The sequence below is a fragment of the Dasypus novemcinctus genome, chromosome 10 (genome assembly GCF_030445035.2).
Source record: "Dasypus novemcinctus isolate mDasNov1 chromosome 10, mDasNov1.1.hap2, whole genome shotgun sequence".
NCBI classification, from domain to species: Eukaryota; Metazoa; Chordata; class Mammalia; order Cingulata; family Dasypodidae; genus Dasypus; species Dasypus novemcinctus.
In genome coordinates, this window is record NC_080682.1 from 1092972 (window position 1) to 1109716 (window position 16745).

A 16745-nucleotide genomic window follows, 5' to 3' on the forward strand; every position below is an offset into this window, starting at 1 on the left:
CTGCGGCCAGAGCCCGCCCTGCAAGGGCCAAAGGGCCCTGAGTAAGTCTCCTCCCCACTCTGCCCTGCAGGCTGCTACCCGCAGTGTCCGCCCGACAAGCCCTTCTTCAGTGAGGATCACATGCAGTGCGTGGCACAGTGTGGCTGCTACGACCAGGAAGAGAACTACTACGACATCGGCACGGGGGTCCCCACTGTGGAGAACTGCCAGAGCTGGTGAGCCACGGGGGTGGTGGAGGCATGGGGGAGCAGGGGGTGCGGGCAGGGGGCCAGGAGGGGGGTTGGGGGCTTGGGCGGGGCAGGGGTCCCGCTGGGCCCTAGCTGCTCTCTCCTCCACGCAGTAACTGCACGGCCAGCGGCATCCAGTGCGCGCACAGCCTCGAAGGTAAGGAGGCCGGGGCGGGGGGTGGGGCCCAGGGGCCCACGGGGGCTGGCGGTGAGCCCGGCGCCCCTCCCAGCCTGCAGGTGCTCCTACGAGGGCAGGACCTTCGGCTACGGGGAGGTCATCTACAACACCACCGACGGGCTCGGCGCCTGCCTGCTGGCCATCTGCAGGGACAACGGCGCCATCAGCCGGACGGCCGTGGAGTGCCCGGGGACCCCGCCCACCACGCCCTTCACCTTCACCAGCACCACGGCCCCGCCCTCCACGGCAGGTAGGCCCTGGGCGGCCAGGCCGGGTCTCACGGCGGCCATGCCCTCTTGGGGTCTCGCAGAAGCCTCTGCTCGTCCTGGAGCGTGTTCCCATCTCCCCTAAACCCTCGCAGACCGTGGCCCGCCCCTTCATGGCCCCAGGCCCGTGGCCCCTCCAAGCCTGGGGTCTCCTCTGGCGGCCCCTCCCATCGGGGTGCGCAGAGGCATCGAGGAGGCCGTGGGTCTCCCCTCACGCCCGTCCTCCCGTGCAGGCTCCCCTCCGACCCTCCCGGCGGCCTCCACCACGTGTGTGCAGGAAGCCTGCGAGTGGTCCGACTGGCTGGACGGCAGCCTTCCGGAGCCTGGCGCGGGCGGCGGGGACGTGGAGACATTTGCCAGCCTGAGGCAGAGGGGCTTCCAGATCTGCCGCACGCCGGCGGACATCCAGTGCCGAGCACGGCAGTTCCCCGACGTGCCCCTGGAGGAGCTGGGCCAGAGGGTGGACTGCGACCGGGCGTGGGGGCTGGCGTGCGCCAACCGGGAGCAGAGTCCCCCCCTCTGCCACAACTACGAGCTGCGGGTGCTGTGCTGCGCCCACGTGCCCTGCAGCTCCTCCCCGGCACCCAGCACCAGTCCCAGGCCCCCCGCCAGCGTCACTGCCCTGCCTGGGGCCACCACGGAGACCCCCAGATCCCTGCCCACACAGACGAGAGGAACGACCCTGTGGTCGACACCAGGCTCCACGGCCACTGCGGCCTTGACCCTGCAAACGCGGCCCACCTCCACCCCGGTGCCCACCACCTGGGCGGTCAGCAGCCCCGTGGCCCCGGGCACCAGCCTCTGCCAGCCCACCTGCCTGTGGACGCAGTGGTTCGACGAGGATTACCCCAAGTCGGAGGAGGCGGGGGGTGACATCGAGTCCTACGACAAGATCAGGCGCGCCGGGGGGGACCTGTGTGAGCAGCCCCAGGCCGTCGAGTGCCAGGCCCTGCTGTTCCCCAACCGGACCCTGGCCGAGATCGGCCAGAGGGTGCACTGCGACGCCAGCTTCGGCCTGGTGTGCCGGAACGATGAGCAGGAGGGCACGTTCAAGATGTGCTACAACTACCGGATCCGTGTCCTGTGCTGCAGCGACAGTCACTGCAGGGGGAAGGCCACCACCCTCCTGCCAGCCACCAGCCCGGGGACAGTATCGCAGAGCAGCCAGCCCCCGACCACAGCGCCCGGGAGCACCCCCGAGGCGAGCCCGACACCCCCCGTCAGCACGACAGCGACGCCCTCTTTCTCGACGGTGTCGACGCCCTGGCCCACGCCACCCAGCTCCACGGGCCCGGGGACGGCCGGCTGCCAGCCCAGGTGCGAGTGGACGGAGTGGTTTGACGTGGACTTCCCCACCTCAGGCGTCAAGGGCGGGGACATGGAGACGTACGAGAACATCCGGGCCGCTGGCGGGAGACTGTGCCGCGCACCTGAGCGGATCGAGTGCAGGGCGGAGAACTACCCCGAGGTCAGCCTTGACCAGATCGGGCAGGCGGTGCACTGCAGCCTGCAGGAGGGGCTGGTCTGCAGGAACGAGGAGCAGAGGGGCCGCTTCAACATGTGCTTCAACTACAACGTGCGCGTGCTCTGCTGCGACGACTATGGCCACTGCGGGACCACGGCGGCCACCACCGCCCCACCCACAGCCACCTCCGCCCTGCCCACGGCCACCACTGCCCCGCCCACAGCCACCTCCGTCCCACCCACGGCCACCTCCGCCCCGCCCACGGCCACCTCCGCCCCATCCACGGCCACCACCTCCCCACCCATGACCACCTCTGCCCTGCCCACGGCCACCACCACCCCATCCACAGCCACCACCGTCTTGCCCACGGCCACCTCCGCCCCGCCCATGGCCACCACCACCCTGCCCACAGCCGCCTCCACCTCGCCCACGGTCACCACTGCCCTGTCCACGGCCACCACTGCCCTGTCCACACAGGCCACGGACACACTTAATTCATCTGGAGCCCCAGGGCCCTCGACACTGACCGTCACACAGAGGCACCCCACACCACCCAGCACCACCAAGGGGGTCTCCAGCCCCAACACGGAGACCAGTCCCTTGTCACCCAGTACCACTGAGAAGCTGTCCGTCTCCAGTGCCTCTGCACCCCCAGGCTCCCACACTCAGCTCCTTCCCACATCTCCTCAGCCCACCACTGGGACCCCTACAATGACCCCCCAGTTGGCCTTGTCCACGGTGCCCCCCACGTCCTCCCTGGCCATCTCACCCATGACCACAGCTCCAGGATCTGGGGGCACAAAGCCCACCTTCGGGACCACTTCCTTCTCTAGCCCCCTGAAGCCTAGCACCGTCCCGGCCACTTTGGCCACGTCGCCTGCCACAGGGCACCCGGCCTCGCCCTCCACGCCCTCCTCGGGGACTCCCTGGATCTGGGAGACCACAACCCGGACATCCGCCCACACACCCATGCCCCCCTCAAGGGCTGGCACCAGCTCTGCCCCGCCCACGGGCTGGGCCACCCCATCAGCCCCCACTCCCGGGACCACCACCTCTGCCCTGGGCACCACCCCCGGCCTCAGCTCGGCCCCCCCCACGGCCACATCACCTCCCAGCAGGACGTCGACCTCATCCCTGCTCACCTCTAGCCTCTCGCCACCCCCGGGGCTGCCCTCAGCGGCGTCCACTGCCTGCCAGCCCCTGTGTGCCTGGACGGACTGGCTGGACGAGAGCTACCCCCTGCCAGGGTCCTCCGGGGGAGACTTCGAGACCTACGCCAACCTTCGGGCGGCTGGGCAGGCCATCTGCAGGCGGCCCCTGGACCTGGAGTGCCGGGCTGAGCTCTGGCCCCACACGCCGCTCCAGCAGCTGGGGCAGGTGGTGCGCTGCAGCCTGGACGAGGGCCTGGTGTGCAGGAACCGGGACCAGGCGGGGGCCTTCAAGATGTGCATCAACTACCACATCCGTGTGTTCTGCTGCAGCTACAGCCACTGCCCGCCGACCCCAGCCACCACCACGGTGTCCCCAACGGGGACGAGCCCAGAATGGAGCACCACGCTGGCCACCGGCACCACGGCCCTCCGCACCCCCACCCACAGCCCTTCTGCCCCCGCCACAGGACCCACCACGGTCCCCTCCGGCTGCCGTCCCGCCTGCCACTGGACCGACTGGCTCGACAGCGACCGGCCCCAGCCTGGCCGCTATGGGGGTGACATCGAGACCTACTACAACATTGCAGATGCAGGTGGACAGCTGTGTGCGGAGCCTGCGGCCATCGAGTGCGCAGCCACTCTCTTCCCGGGCGTGCCTGTGGCACAGCTAGGACAGGTGGTACAATGTGACGTGGACTATGGGCTCATCTGCAGGAACCAGTGGCAGAGGCAGGGCCAGACCTGCCACAACTACCACGTGCGTGTGCTCTGCTGTGATGACTACAGCCACTGCATGGCCACGGCCACCACCACAGTGTCCACACCCACCAGGCCCCAGTCCTCAGAGGTCCAAAGACCCTTGACCACAGCCACCACGCAGACCCATGCCACGTCACCTGGGACCACAGAAGGAGGCTCCACCCCCACCACACAGGCCCATACCACATCACCTGGGGCCATGGAAGGCTCCATCCCCACCACACAGACCCATGCCACGTCACCTGGAGCCACGGAAGGGGGTGCTACCCCCACCACACAGACCCATGCCACGTCACCTGGGACCACGGAATGGGGCTCCACCCCCACCACACAGACCCATGCCACATCACCTGGGGCCACAGAAGGCTCCATCCCCACCACGCAGACCCATGCCACATCACCTGGGGCCACGGAAGGGGGCGCCACTCCCACCACGCAGACCCATGCAATGTCACCTGGAACCACGGAATGGGGCTCCACCCCCACCACACAGACCCATGCCACATCACCTGGGGCCACAGAAGGCTCCATCCCCACCACGCAGGCCCATGCCACGTCACCTGGGACCACGGAAGGGGGCTCCATTCCCCCCACACAGACACATGCTCCATCACCTGGGACCACAGAAGGCTCCACCCCCACCACGCAGACCCATGCCACATCACCTGGGACCACGGAAGGCTCCATCCCCACCACGCAGACCCATGCCACGTCACCTGGGACCACAGAAGGGGGCTCCATTCCCCCCACACAGACACATGCTGCATCACCTGGGACCACGGAAGGCTCCATCCCCACCACGCAGACCCATGCCACGTCACCTGGGGCCACGGAAGGGGGTTCCACCCCCACCATGCAGACCCATGCCATGTCACCTGGGCCCACAGAGAGTGTCTCCACCTCCAGTACCTCTACACACCCATCCTCCCACACCCAGCTTCTTCACACTTCTCCTCAGTCCACTCCCGGGACCCCAACAACTACTGGACAGTCAGCCTTGTCCACAACTCTGCCTGCACCCTCCCTGACCACCTCACTCATGATTACAACTCATGGGTCTGGGAGCACAAGACCCACCTTAAGGACCATGCCCTCCTCCAGACCCACAAAGCCTGGCACTGTCCCGACCACATCAGTCACGTCACCTGTCACAAGCTGTGAACCACGCTGCACGTGGACAGGCTGGTTTGATGAGGACTACCCTACTTATGAGCCTGGCAGTGGAGACTTTGAGACCTACGCGGTCCTGCGCTCGGCTGGCCACATCTTCTGTGCAAGCCCCGTGGACATCCAGTGCCGTTCCGAGGAGGAGCCGGACAAGTCCCTGGCCGACCTGGGCCAGGTGGTGCACTGCAACGTGAGCTTTGGGCTGGTGTGCCAGAACCTGGATCAGCCCAGGTTCTTCAGGTACTGCCACAACTACCAAGTACGCGTGCTCTGCTGTGATGACTACAGCCACTGCGGGGCCACGGCAAGCCCCACGCCCTCCATGACCACCACCACTCAGCCGTGGACCTTGGAGTTCTCATCGTCAACTACAGCCACCACAGAGACACAGCCCATGTCAACCAGGACCACCAAGGGTGTCACCATCCCCCACACGTCTCCTCTGCCCACCCCTGCAACCTCATCAACTACCGCGTTACCTCCACCGAGTGTACCCCCCACGTCTTCCCTGGCCACCTCACCCATTACCACAGCTCCAGGATCTGGGGGCACAAAGCCCACTTTTGGGACCACACTCTTGTCTAGCCCCCCAAAGCCCAGCACCGTCACGACCACATCAGCCATTGTGCCTGCCACGGGCTGTGAACCACGCTGCGTGTGGTCAGATTGGTTTGACGAGAACTACCCCATCCCTGGGCCAGACGGCGGAGACTTTGAGACCTACACGGTCCTGCGCTCAGCCGGCCACGTCTTCTGTGCAAGCCCCGTGGACATCCAGTGCCGCTCCGAGAAGGAGCCGGACCAGTCCCTGGCCGACCTGGGCCAGGTGGTGCACTGCAACCTGAGCTTCGGGCTGGTGTGCCGGAACCAGGAGCAGCCCAGGCCCTTCAAGTACTGCCACAACTACCACGTGCGCGTGCTCTGCTGTGACGACTACAGCCACTGCGGGGCCACGGCACCTTCCACGCCAGCCACCACTCAGTCATGGACAACATGGTTCTCGTGGCCCTCAACCACGGCCACCACAGAGGCACGCACACCACCCAGGACCACCAAAGGGGTCACCGTCCCTCACACGTCTCCTCAGCCCACTCCTGTGACCTCATCAATTACCATGTCACCTCTGCCCTCCACGTCTTCCCTGGCCACCTCACCCATAATCACATATCCACCATCTGGGGGCACCCAGCCCATCTCTGGGACCACTCTCTCCTCCACTGCCCCAAAGTCTGGAACTATCCCAACTATCACAGTCACATCGTCTGCCACGGGCTGTGAACCACGCTGCATGTGGTCAGATTGGTTTGACGAGAACTACCCCATCCCTGGGCCCGACGGCGGAGACTTTGAGACCTACGCGGTCCTGCGCTCAGCCGGCCACGTCTTCTGTGCGAGCCCCGTGGACATCCAGTGCCGCTCCGAGAAGGAGCCGGACCAGTCCCTGGCCGACCTGGGCCAGGTGGTGCACTGCAACCTGAGCTTCGGGCTGGTGTGCCAGAACCAGGAGCAGCCCGGGCCCTTCAAGTACTGCCACAACTACCACGTGCGCGTGCTCTGCTGTGATGACTACAGCCACTGCGTCAGTCCCCCTCGTACCCCCGTCAGCACTGTCTGGCCTCCTTCTCTTCCTGCCTCTCAGAGCCCACACACACGGACAGTGACCCCTACCCACCGGCCGAGCTTCAGCATGTCCCCCTCGTTCCCATCTCCCTTCACGACTCCCCAGCCCACCTCCCTTCCCAGCTCAGCCTTCTCTTCCACGCCTTGTTTTTGCCGGGCATTTGGAAAACTGTTCTCTCCAGGTGAGTAAATTGAGCTCCCCACTTCACTCTTGCCCACATGCCAAGCTCCCCGGGGTCATCTATCAATGGGGGAAGCTCTCCAGGCTTTTTAACCCATGGCTTTCCCACACTGGATTTCCGTGACCTGCGTGCATCCTGTGGCCACTCGTGGGCCCTGCCCTCTTGCCTCGTGGTGGGTATCTCCCCCTGCTCCAGCTCTCCCCTGCACCTCCCTATTGCTCTGACTGCTTTGTCACCCCAGGTGTGGCCTCCCCACCTTCACGTCTCTTCTCGCTTCCAGGAGACATTGTGTACAATCAAACCGACAGAGCCGGCTGCCAGTTCTACGCTACTTGCAACGAGCACTGTGACGTGGACCGCTTCCAGGGCCCCTGCCCCACCACTGCCTCACACGTCTCCTCTGCGACCCCATCCTCTGCCACTGCAGCCTCACCCTCCCCTCCTCCGGGGTGCTCGAACATCATGCCTCCACGAAAGGTGTGTCTGTCCACATCCCCCCCTCCAGCTCCCTGACTGGTGTCCTGGGTCCGACACGGGGATGCTGATGCCCCTGTTGTGGCAAATCGCCAGCTCCTCCTCCAGGATCCCTGGGGCTGGCTCTGGGGAAGGGTGCTCGGGTCTAGAAGCCTGGTCAGCACCTCCTGCCCTGCTGGGGTTCAGCCCCAGTGTGGGCGGTCTGCCCCCCCACGAGCTGGGCCCCCGAGGCTCGGGCACCGTCAGGGACCTGAGGCTGCCAGCAGGAGCGAGGGGGCTGGGGGTAGACGGGCAGATGACAGTGGAAATGGGCCACCACGAGCCCGTCCTCTGCTGCCAGGTGAACGAGTCCTGGACCCTGGAGAACTGCACAGTGGCCAGGTGCGAAGGGGGCGACCGCATCACCCTGCTGGAGCCGAAGCCCGTGGCCAACGTCACCTGTGTGAACGAGCACCTTCCCGTCAGAGTGTGGAACTCAAGCGAGCCTTGTGACTACCGCTACGAGTGCGAATGTGAGAGAACAGGCGTCGCGGCCGCAGGGGTGGGCTGTGCCACCAGTGCCAGCACGCTCACCTCCCAGGAGGTCGGAGCCAGAGTGGCTGGCGCTGGTGGAGGGCCCATGTGACAGGAGCCTGGTGGCATGGCGTGGCATGTCACGTGAGGGAGCAGAACCCCTGAGACACCCAGGGTCTGCGGAAGCGTGTCCGTGGTTCCTACCCTCTCCTAGAAACGTTGATGCTCCTCTACAGGAAGGTCCCGTAACAACCGGGATTTGCTGACCAAGCCTGTGCTTTAGACTCAGTGGTTAGAAAGGAAAACCAGGGAGTTTTGAGACAGTGAGGATGGAAATGGGAGGTTAGATGTGCCAGTTCCCTGGGGGTTCTACGGGACCTGTGTTGTGCCATCCAACAATTACTAACAATAGCAGCGTCCCCTTTCTGAGTGTCCACTTTACAGGGGATGTTCTCCCTGTGTGTTGCTTGCCTCTGCCCAAGGAGGTGGGTGTTACTACAATTATCCAATATATTACTTTAAGTAATTACCACAAACTGGATGGCTTGAAGAGACAAAAATTTATTCTTTCACAGTTCTGGAATCAGATTGTTGGCAGGGACCCCCGGAGTGTCCAGGCGAGCCCTTCCTGGTGGCCCCCGGCGGCCCTGCCTGGGGCAGCCTCACTCCAGTTCAGCCGTCCGTCGTGGCCTTCTCCTTCGCGTGCCTGTGTCTTCTCTTTCCTTCGCTGGCGCTTGCCATTAGATCTATGGCTCCCTTCAACCCGGGTGGCCTTGTCTCAAGGCTCTTAAATTAATCACATCTGCAAAGACCCATTTTCCAAATCAGGTCACACACCCACAGTCCTGTTAGACGTAACTTCTGGGGGACACTCACCCACTTTATGAAGGAGGGCACTGAAAAGAGCTGGGCTGGGCTGAGTTGCCAGTTACCAAAAGCAGCTGATTAAGACAACAAGCTGCAATGAAAGTAACAGTTAAGCCTTCAAGCACTTACTGCAATGGTACAAGCAAGAGGCTAAACCAAAGAACATGCCAGCTCCTGTGCTGTCCCATAGTCCCCCCCAGAGCAGCGCTGCTGAGAGAGGCTCAGGTGGATCACCAGACCTGGGGGCGGCTCGGGCAGAGGCTGGGAGCGGGAAAGCGCCGAGCGCTGCGTCGGCCCCGCACCTCCGCGGTGTGGTCTCGGCGGGGGCCTTGCGAAGGCTGGTTCAGGCCCTGCGGGGGCTCAAGGTGGAGGGCCTGGGCCTGGAATGCAGGCGCGGGGAAGGCACGGCCGGGGGGCCAGGGCCCTTGACTGTACCTGGCTGCAGAACGAACGCACTGGCCGCGGGGTGCAGGGGCTGAAGGCCGGGGCCCCGAGCAGAGGAGAGCCTGTGAGCCCGGGACAGCCGAGCCCCCGGACGCTGCCAGAGCCCACGGCCGCCTCCCCCTCCCCGCAGGCTCCTGCAGCATCTGGGGCAACTCCCACTACTCCACGTTCGACGGCACCTCCTACGCCTTCGCCGACAACTGCACGTCGGTGCTGATGAGGGAGATCCGCCCGCGCCACGGAAACCTGAGCCTCCTCCTGAGCAACCGGTACTGCGCGGCCGCCGCAGGCTCCGCCCACTGCCCCCGCGCCCTCCGCATCTACTACAAGGCCATGGAGGTCGTCCTCACCACCACCCACACAGGCGGGACGCGGGAGAGCCTGGTGGGTCCTAGTGGGGGGGCCGGGGGCGCAGGAGGGGGAGACCGGTGTGGGGAGAGGGGTAGGGGCCGCCCGTGGGGGAGCAGGAGGAGGGCGGGGGCAGGGGACGGGCGGCTTGGCCCTGGAAGCCAAGGCTGGGGCCGGGATGTGGGGCCCCTGCAGGACGTGTGTGCAGGGAGACCCGGCCGGGGGCAGACAGCACAGGCCACGGGGCCAAGGAGACAGGACAGGAGAGAGGACAGAAGGGGAGACAGGAGAGGCCTGGGAGCCCCAGAACAGGGACCTCCAGCTGCAGGGAGACCCCTGCCCCAGCCAAGTGCCGATCAGGAAGCGCACTAGCCAGCGGGAAAGCAGCTGCTTCCGGCAGGGCCCAGCAGCGCCACGCTCCTGGGGCCACGCTGACCGCACCGCCCCCCATCCTCCCTCACCGGGGATGCTGCGAAGGCCTGGTGCCGGCTCTGGTCTGGGGACCCCAAGCCCAGGCCATCGGGGGGAGGGTGGGGGGCCCGCCAGCAGCCTGGCACAGCGCCCCCTGCCCCGCCGCACCCCAGCTTGGCCAACTCAGGAACACGCGCCCAGAATGTTCCAGGAGAGGCTGCCCGGCACGGGCAGGGGAGGGGGTAGGGCCTCTGTACACACCCCCTGCCCTGCGACCCAGGCCCCAGGCGCCACGCCCCGCCCCGAGGGTGGCAGAGATGCCCGAGGGGCCGCACGGGCGGCACCAGGGGGCATGGCGGCCCAGTGGGGGCTTCTGGCAGCAGACCCTCCAGGGAGCCCCCGGGCAGCCCCACGCAGGCCAGCCCAGCGGAGGCCCAGGGCCCCCTGGCCAGCTTGGGGCTGTGCCGCCACCGCTGAAGGTCCCCCCGACGATGCGCCCCAGGTCCTGTTTGACCGTGAGCGAGTGTACCCAGGCTTCAGCAAGGACGGCGTGAGCGTGTCCATGCCGACAGCCACGACCATGGCCGTGGCCATGCCCGCCATCGGTGTCCACGTGGCCTTCGACGGGCACATCTTCCAGGCCCGGCTGGCCTACAGCCAGTTCAGCCACAACACCGAGGGCCAGTGCGGTGAGTGGGGTGCTCCTCGGCCGCAGGTGCCGGGCGCAGAGCAGCCGCTGGACGCGGGCGGCCGACCAGCCTTCGGGGACACCCTCCTTGTCCTGCCTGAAGCCCCTGAGGGGTGGGCGTGGTCCTGGCCCAGCTTTGGCCTCAGGAAGTGGTGCCCTGTAATCAGGGGCCGCAGCAGGCATGGGGGGGAGGGAGAGGGAAGGGGGGAGCAAGGGGGTGGGGTGTGAAGGGCTGCTGGGCCTTCGCCTGGAGAAGGGCATCCTGGGGCGGCCTGAGCCGGCCTGGGCAGTGACTCCGGCTCTGCCCCAGGCACCTGCACCAACAGCCGGACGGACGACTGCCGCCTGCCTGACGGCACCATGGCCCCCACCTGCCAGAGCATGGCCATGGCCTGGCTGGTCCCTGAAAGCAGCCAGGAGGGCTGCTCGGCGCCCACCGGCCCGCCCCCAACAGCCAGCCCCGAGCCCCCAGTGCCCACCTCGCCAGCCTCCACCGCGTGCACCCCAGCACCCCTCTGCCAGCTGCTTCTGAGCCCGTAAGTGCCTCGCCGTGGGCCTGGCGGGGGCGCCTTGCGGCCTGAGCTCCAGCCCCACACCCACCCCGACCATCCTCGCGCCCCAGGGTCTTCGCTGAGTGCCACGCCCTCGTCCCGCCGGGTCAGTTCCTCAGCGCCTGTGTCAGTGACAGCTGTGGAGACAGCGCCTCCAGGGCCCCCTGCCAGAGCCTGGAGGCCTACGCCGCGCTCTGCCGCGCCCGGGGCGTTTGCAGCGCCTGGAGGAACGCCACGGGCGGGCTGTGTGGTGAGTGGGGGCACAGAGTGGGGGGCTGTGTGTGTGTGGGGGGCGGGGGAGGAGCCTGAGCCCGTCTGAGCCCCGCCCCCTGTACCCAGACCTCTCCTGCCCGGCCACCAAGGTGTACAAGCCGTGTGGCCCCATGCAGCCCGAGACCTGCGACTTCAGGTGAGTGCCAGAGGGACAGCAGGTGGGGACGGCAGGGTCGCAGGTGCTCTCGGGTGCCCGAGTCCTGCCTGAGGGGCCTCAGGGGAAGCTCTGTGCCCCAGAACCAGGAGGCTGGGCCCCCCCCCGGCCCCTCTGGGGCACCGTCTCCCAATCCCAGGGGTCCCTGTGCCAAGGGGCTCCCTGATGCCTCCCGTCGGAGCAGCTCTTGGGAAGGACCCCCCAGGGACTCCAGAGGCCCTTCTGGCAGGGCTCACGTGGGCAGCGCCGCTGGGGCTCCCAGGACTGCCCTTCTGGCCTTGCAGGACTCAGGGCCCCGTGCTGGGGGGGCTGGCGGAAGGCTGCTTCTGCCCCGACGACACCATCCTCTTCAACTCCTACACGGACGTCTGCGTGCCCGAGTGCCGTAAGCACTGCCAGCCCTGCGCGGCACCTCGCACCCGGGGCAGGGGGCAGGGGCAAACGCTCGAGCTGCCCCATCTCCCCAGCACACGGCCCAGACCCCAGCAGTGGCCCCAAGGCCGCACGTCCCCATGCATTCTTGGTTCTGGGCGTGGTGTGCTGCCCACACAGGACCCCTCCTCGACGGCTTGGCGGGGTTGGGGGCCGCAGGTGGCCGGGACGGGGCTCCGGCTGGGGCCGCCAGCACCACGCCCCCCAACGCCCAGCACCACCTTTCTTCTTCCCTTGCAGCGTGCGTGGGACCAGATGGGTTTCCCAAACTCGTGAGTGCTTCCGCCTTCTACCTGGGGGGCGGCTCGACGCCAGCGCCCTGGGATTTCCAGAAGGGACGGGGCCCCCGCACGGTGGGAGCTGGCGGGGAGGCGCGCGGAGGGGACCTGGCCCGTCCTCCCGGAGCGGGGGCGGCAGGCGCGGGGGCGCGGGGCCGCGCCGGATCCTGGACCTGACCTTGCGTTGCAGCCCGGGGAGCGCTGGGTCAGCGACTGCCAGGCCTGCGTCTGCGACGCGCGCATGGTGACGGTGCGGTGCGAGCCCGTGCGCTGCTCCCAGGACCCCGCGCCCGAGTGCGGCGGCCCGGGCTTCGTGAGCATCACCAGGCCCCACGCCGACAGCCCCTGCTGCGCGGAGACCCTGTGCGGTGAGCCCCGCGCCCAGGCAGGCGGGGCGAGGGCGGGGCCAGGGCGTGCGGGGGGGGGGGGGGGGGGGGGCCTGGGGGGGGTGGGACCTCCCCGTGCGCCCAGTGTCCCCTGGCTTGTGAGGTTGGGTGTGGCCTGCCCAGGTACAAACGGGGACTTGGGGAGGACAGGAGCAGATCCAGGAAGGGGCGGTTACGGGGTGGGGCAGCCCTGCCGAAACGCCCCTCCCCCAAACACCCTGGAAAAAGGGGCCTGCGACTGCGGGGTCCGGGGGCCGGGGCAGGGGGCGGGTGGGACCTAACCCCGCCTCTGCCTGCAGTCTGCAACGTGACCACCTGCCCGCAGGCCCCGCCCGAGTGTGGGCCTGGGCAGGAGCTGACCAGCACCCTGGAGGAGGGCGCCTGCTGCCCCACCTTCGGCTGCAGTGAGTGGGGCTGGGGGCGCCCTGGGGCTCGGCCTCCCCGCTTGGGGGCCTGCTGGGGCGGGGGGCGGGCTGGGGGTCGCCTGGGCTTTTCCTCGTGGGCCGGCCCCGCGCTCAGGTGTCCCGTCCCTTGCAGGACCTAAGCTGTGCTCGTACAACGGGACCGTCTATGGGGTAAGGACGCCCCCCAGGGAGCGTAGGGCCTCTGCGAACCCGGGCCCCACTCGCAGGCTGCGGGCGGCCAGCGCCGGAGTTAGGTCCTGGGGCGGACAGGGGCACAGACCTTCTGGGCCTCCAGCCTCACCTGGACACAGCCCCTGCCCTGGCCCTCAACCCCACGCGGGGCCCGGGTGGGACACGTGGAAAGGACACAGGGCTGGGGCACAGGTGGGAACATGCAGTGGAACACTGGGGTGCGACCAGGGGGGACGTGCAGGTGGGTGGGGGCCTGGGCACGGGTGGGAACAGGGGTGCTGGTCTCCCTCCCGAGCCGTGCAGGGCTGTGTGCTGTGTGGTGCGGGCTCAGGCTCTGCCAGCAGGAGCACCCACCTGCGCCGCCTCGCGCCTGCCGGGACCCTCCTCTGGCCAATTGTGGTCAGCTGGGCGCATTCCCACGTCCTCCTGGAGGAAGACAGCCGCTGCCCCCGTGGGCCCCCTCTAGGCCCGCCCGGCCCCGCCCCTCAGTGCACCTGCCCCCCCAGGTGGGCGCCACCTTCCCGTCGGCTGTCCCCTGCCACACCTGCGCCTGCCTGCCCGCCGTCAGCCCCGACGCCCAGCACCCACGCGTGCGGTGCAAGAAGGACGTGTGCACCACCACCTGCCCCGAGGTGGGTCCCTGGGCCCTGCCCACGACAGCCGGGAGCTTTGGTGGAGCCTCGTTCTCCCAAGCAGATGGAGTCCCCAAGCGAGGAACTTGGGGAGGGGGTTCAGACTGCGCACGTGAGGGGTGGGCAGGCCCCAGCCCGCGGTATTTATGAAATGCCTGCTGGGTGCTCCGCTCTGGGCCCCGCACAGAGCTTGGTGGGCGAGGGGAGGTGCAGGGACAGGCGGCAGGTGGGTCTCCAAGGGCAAGGCCTGGAGCCCCGCTGGCCCTCAGCGCGCAGGTGGCGAGGCTGAGGCGCCCGGGGCGGCGGTGCCGCGGACCCAGAGGCCTGGAAGCCAGCCCGGGAGGGGACTGCCGGCCGCTGGGCGGGGCCGGGGCGGAGGAGGGGCAGGGGGGAGCGCCGGGGGTAGGGGTGGCGAGGCCAGCGCGAGGCCGAGGGCCTCCCATCTGTCCCCGCAGGGCTCCGAGTACACGCCGGCACCCGGGCGCTGCTGCGGGGAGTGCGTGCAGACCTCCTGCCTGGCGCCCGACGGCGGGCGCGTCCAGGTGAGCGGGCGCGGCGGGGCGACCCCCACCCCAGAGCCCCTCCGGCCGCAAGGCGCCCTCATCCCGGCCTCGACTTCCCATTTCAGCCCCACGACACCTGGGTGGACAGCCACGGGGACAACTGCACCCAGTACCGCTGTGAGGTCGCCGATGGCATCCCCGTGCTGCTCCCGCACCCCACGCCCTGCCCCGACGTGACCGGCTGCAGGGTGCGTGCCCTGCGCGGCGCCTGGCCACTCCTCCCAGGCCGGGGAGACCGCGCGCCCTGCCCCAGCCCCGCTTCCCAGCCCCGCTTCCCAGCCCTCCCTGGGAGGCCCCGCCCCAGGCCCCGCCCCCTGACCCTACCCAGCCTCCGTCTGTCTGTCCGCCCAGGGCATCCTCAGGAAAACCGGCTGCTGCTTCTCCTGTGAGGAAGCCGGTAAGGCGAGGCCCGCCACCAGCCCATGGGGGTTTCTGGCCGGCGGCCGGGGAGGGCGGCCCAGGCGTCTCCCCCAGGGCAGGCCGGGCGGCAGGGGCACCCCAGGTCCTGCGTGGGGAGGGGGCGCCCGAAGGCCCTCAGCGACAGTGACGGGAGGGACCTCTGCGGCCTCCTCTCCCCCCAGACGGCTGCCAAGTCCGCGTGAGCACCGCCGTCCTGCGCCACCGCGACTGCGCCACCGCGGCCGCCGTCAACGTCACCTACTGTGAGGGCCCATGTCCCGGAGAGTCCAGGTGAGCGGGTCCTGCCCGCCGTGCCCACCTGCAGGCTGCTCGGGGGTCCCTGCTGCAGGAAGGGGACGGGGGCCCCAGCAGGGCTCTGCTCGCCCACTGCCCCCCATTCCTGGGGCGGGGGTGCCCATCCCAGGCAGCTCTCCAGCTGGCCCTGCTGGTCTGAGCTGGCCCTGCTGGTCTGAGCCACAGCCGTGAGAGGGGCCTGGCGCCATGTCCAGAGCTCCCAAGGGGTGGTGTCCACTTTGCAGGGTGGGGGGGCCGACTCAGGGGCAGCACCCACAGGCCACGGAAGGCGCCTGAGCTGCCGGGTTGAGCAGGAGCTGCCAGAGGCCAAGAGCCGCAGGGTCAAGGGCTGGCCTGGGGCCAGGGAGGCCCATGGAGGGGGGTGGGGAAGGAGCCGGCCCGGGAGAGAGGGCTCCAGGCCGGGAGGCTGAGGGGGCCCGGGAAGGGGCCCGCCTGCTCCTGAGGCTCCGTGGGCCGCTCGCGGGATGGACGGGGCGGGGGCAGGGGGTGCAAAGGCCCAGCCGGGGTCCCGCCCTGAGGCCACGCTCTGGCCGCAGGTACACCCTGGAGGCCCAGGCCATGCAGCGCCGCTGCACCTGCTGCCAGGAGACGCGGGTCCACGTGGAGGCTGTGACGCTGCGGTGTCCCAACGGCGCGGAGATCCAGCACACTTACACCCAGGTGGACGCGTGCGCCTGCACAGCCTCCTGCATCCCTGCCCCCACGGCCCTGGCAGACGCCCTGCAGCACCCGGTCTAACCAGCGCTGTGGGGGAGAAGGCATCCTGCCCCTCTCCCGCACCCCTCAACTTTCTGCTGCTCCTACTGCCCCGCTCGCCTTCTGCCGGACACATCGGTGAAGCTGCATCTGGGAGGCTTGGCTGCAGGGGCTGCCAGCGGCTGCCTCAGGGCACACTTGCACACGCGCCCCTGCTCGCGGCACCCGCTGTGGGCCGGGTGCTCCCCAGCTGTCCACGGGGCTCCGAGGAGCTGGGCTTCCCCGCCAGCTGCCCCGTGTCCAAGCTGACAGCCATGGCAAGGAGCTGTCCCCACAGAGGCTGCTGCAGGGGAGCCTGGGGCCAGGATGGTGGGGGGCCAGGCCGGAGGGGGGGTGCAGCCCTAACACCGGTCTCCTCACCTGCCTAGATTTTGTAAATAAATCTCAGCACGATGGACTCTTCCTGGTCTTTGTCTTTCCCACCGACTGGGCCCCCCAGGCTTCCCTCCCTCCCCGCAGGCTGCGTACCCCCCGCCAGGCATTCTGATACCCGAAGGGGCGTGCTGGACCCAGCAGGGACTGAGGTGCCAGCGGAGCCCCTGGGAAACACAGATTTGGGGCAGGGGGACCACTCATCACGGGGCGGACTCGGGCTGGGGTCAGGCAGGAACCAGAGACAACGCTGGGAATTAATTTCTAAGGAAAATGGG

At 68.3% G+C, this 16745-nt stretch overlaps 1 protein-coding gene across 2 annotated transcripts in view; it reads left to right on the top strand.

Moving 5' to 3' along the window:
* MUC5B (mucin 5B, oligomeric mucus/gel-forming) overlaps window positions 1-16492 on the top strand; it is a 30187-nt gene extending 13695 nt beyond the window's left edge. The window contains exons 28-50 of one of the 2 annotated variants that reach the window (XM_071217893.1): window positions 71-215; window positions 341-384; window positions 458-655; window positions 905-4342; window positions 4397-7015; window positions 7296-7492; window positions 7830-8001; window positions 9444-9697; window positions 10575-10761; window positions 11071-11296; window positions 11383-11561; window positions 11651-11720; window positions 12023-12123; window positions 12411-12442; window positions 12639-12816; window positions 13134-13238; window positions 13372-13409; window positions 13937-14062; window positions 14518-14604; window positions 14691-14813; window positions 14977-15022; window positions 15207-15315; window positions 15876-16492. In XM_071217893.1, the coding sequence (XP_071073994.1) occupies window positions 71-215; window positions 341-384; window positions 458-655; window positions 905-4342; window positions 4397-7015; window positions 7296-7492; window positions 7830-8001; window positions 9444-9697; window positions 10575-10761; window positions 11071-11296; window positions 11383-11561; window positions 11651-11720; window positions 12023-12123; window positions 12411-12442; window positions 12639-12816; window positions 13134-13238; window positions 13372-13409; window positions 13937-14062; window positions 14518-14604; window positions 14691-14813; window positions 14977-15022; window positions 15207-15315; window positions 15876-16077 (8876 nt within the window). In that variant the 3' untranslated portion in view covers window positions 16078-16492. Of the gene's footprint in view, window positions 1-70; window positions 216-340; window positions 385-457; window positions 656-904; window positions 7016-7295; window positions 7493-7829; window positions 8002-9443; window positions 9698-10574; window positions 10762-11070; window positions 11297-11382; window positions 11562-11650; window positions 11721-12022; window positions 12124-12410; window positions 12443-12638; window positions 12817-13133; window positions 13239-13371; window positions 13410-13936; window positions 14063-14517; window positions 14605-14690; window positions 14814-14976; window positions 15023-15206; window positions 15316-15875 lie in introns of both variants that reach the window. The other variant, XM_058304921.2, reaches the window with a different exon arrangement.
* Window positions 16493-16745: the final 253 nt, after the last annotated feature.